Source organism: Sinocyclocheilus anshuiensis, unplaced genomic scaffold (genome assembly GCF_001515605.1).
Source record: "Sinocyclocheilus anshuiensis isolate Anshui unplaced genomic scaffold, SAMN03320099.WGS_v1.1 scaffold919, whole genome shotgun sequence".
NCBI lineage: Eukaryota > Metazoa > Chordata > Actinopteri > Cypriniformes > Cyprinidae > Sinocyclocheilus > Sinocyclocheilus anshuiensis.
Genome location: NW_015547671.1, coordinates 388,829 through 391,005, shown reverse-complemented (window position 1 = coordinate 391,005; position 2,177 = coordinate 388,829). Strand labels below are relative to the sequence as shown.

The window sequence follows — 2,177 nt, the reverse complement described above, 5'->3', positions numbered from 1 at the left end:
ATCAGCTTGTAACACTCCAAAGAGAAAGGAAAACTTGAAATCGCATCATATGACCCCTTTAAATATGCCGCAGACCAGCAAATCACTGTGACCGCGCTACAATCCTGAAGAGTCATAGCAACAGAGCGGAGGCGAGAAAGCTGCGGAGAATCCGCTCGCCCGGAAGCAACGACTTACTTACGACTTCTGTAAGTCTAACTTATAATCATGTTTATATTAATTATCCCGTGAACTTAACTTATTCTCTCAAATGGCCTGGGTATGCGGAGCATTCGCAGCTTATGGACGGAACGCCACTAATGTATGATAGTATTCAAAATTTGGGATCAGTATATATATATAAAGAAATATATATTCATCAAGGATGCATTAAAGGTGGGGTATGTATTTTTTAAAAAACGCTTTAGAAAACTGATTCAGGCTGACTAGCAAAACAACCTTGTAGCCAATCAGCAGTAAGGGGCGTGTCTACTCATGATGTGGAGGAGAGAGAGTTCAGTGCACAGGATGGACATTAGCCGAGCCGAGCCACAGAAAGATAGAGATGGCGGATAAAAAACAAAAGAGGAAAGAAGATCATGTGACACTGAAGACTGGAGTAATGATGCTGAAAATACAGCTGCGCATCACAGAAATAAATTACATTTCATAATATAGTCACATAGAAAATTATTATTTTAAATTCACAATAGAAGCAATCAAACCAACAAAAGAGCAATAATATACAAGTGCTACTGTATGACAAGTCTCGGTTAGCCTACACGTTACGCAGTACATTTAGCAAGGTTATTTATATATATATATATATATATATATATATATATACATACACACACATACATACATATACACATACATATACTGTACATACAATAAAAAGAAAACAAGTAGAATAGAAAAAGAATAGAGGAAGCTAGTGTTAGAGGCCTTTTTTAAAAGAAAACATGCAGTTAAAAAACGAATAGAGAGTGCAAGTGTTAGAGGGTCTTCTTAAAAAAAAAAGATAAAATAGATTTAGAATAGAGAGTGCTAGAGTTAAGCCCAAAGTATACTTCACTTTTTACGCTCATGAGAGGGACAGCAGTTGGTGTGGAGCTAATTCTGTCCTTCAAAAATATTTGTTATTGGTCATAACTCACAGGGAAAAATAGAGCAGACATTGAACATGGATATATATAGCTATCAAAAGAGCACATGTGTCGACTCAGCATCAAATGGAGTATACTTTGAAAGGCTGAGCGTTCGACTGTACGCATACGCTAGCATACACGAACACAAATGAAGCATAATTGGGGCTTTAGAGGGTCAAATAAAGATGGAAGAGATGTTTTTAGCAATCCTTGAAGATTCTGCTGGGATTGAGTTGGGCAGGTCATTCCACCAGGAGGGAACAGTTAATGTAAAAGTCGGTGAAAGTGGTTTATAAATATAAAATTATTATATTTATGAAAATGTATTAAATGTATAAAAATGAATAAATATAAACATTTGAAATAAGTGACTTATTTAAAAAAAACATAAAAAAAAACAAACCTGACGTAAACTTTTGAACTATATATAATTTAAATAATAAATAACAGTAATGATAAAAAATAATAAATAGCGAACATTTTTGTCTCTATATGTTGATTCAGTCAGTCCTTCAATATAAATGTATGGGATTTTCACCTATTTTACCATTTCATAATCCGTTTTGTCTTTGCCTAAGCAAGAACTACAGATAGATCAAAGTAAATGGTTTAAATGAAAGGGTCGTGCAGCTTGGCAATCTGTCTCATCGTCTCATTGTCTCGTTGTCTGTCATCAGGACTCCAGTGTGAAGTGTGTCCAGTGCGGTAAGAACAGACCCATGATCACCAGATACTCAGAGGGTTACGGCACAGAGGTGGGCACAGCGTCCTCACGTCTCTTAATGAATAAGCGCATGCGTGTTTGTGTGTTTATACGTGTGACTCATGTTCCAGGAGGAGTGTGTCCAGCCTCATCTTCAGGGAGACAGCGACGCAGACGCAGACATCGAGGACACAGACAGCAGGTGTGTGATTGACAAACCCACGCATGTGCTACACCGCGTCCACTTCTTCAGCTCGCTTGCTGCTTTGTGATTCGTTCAGGCTCCAGATTGTGGGTTCCCTCCAGCGAATCAGCTCCCGGAAGAGAAAGCGTCAGCGAATCAC

At 37.9% G+C, this 2,177-nt stretch overlaps 1 protein-coding gene across 1 annotated transcript in view; it reads left to right on the top strand.

Annotated features, from left to right (window-relative positions):
• The window catches only part of LOC107702783 (uncharacterized), a 5,582-nt gene that overhangs the window by 1,938 nt on the left and 1,467 nt on the right, over positions 1-2,177 (top strand). Inside the window, exons 4-6 of the mRNA XM_016505194.1 lie at positions 1,808-1,885; positions 1,965-2,035; positions 2,115-2,177. The exon at positions 2,115-2,177 is cut by the window's right edge and continues 14 nt beyond it. Coding sequence (XP_016360680.1) covers positions 1,808-1,885; positions 1,965-2,035; positions 2,115-2,177 — 212 coding nt within the window. The remainder of the gene's footprint in view (positions 1-1,807; positions 1,886-1,964; positions 2,036-2,114) is intronic.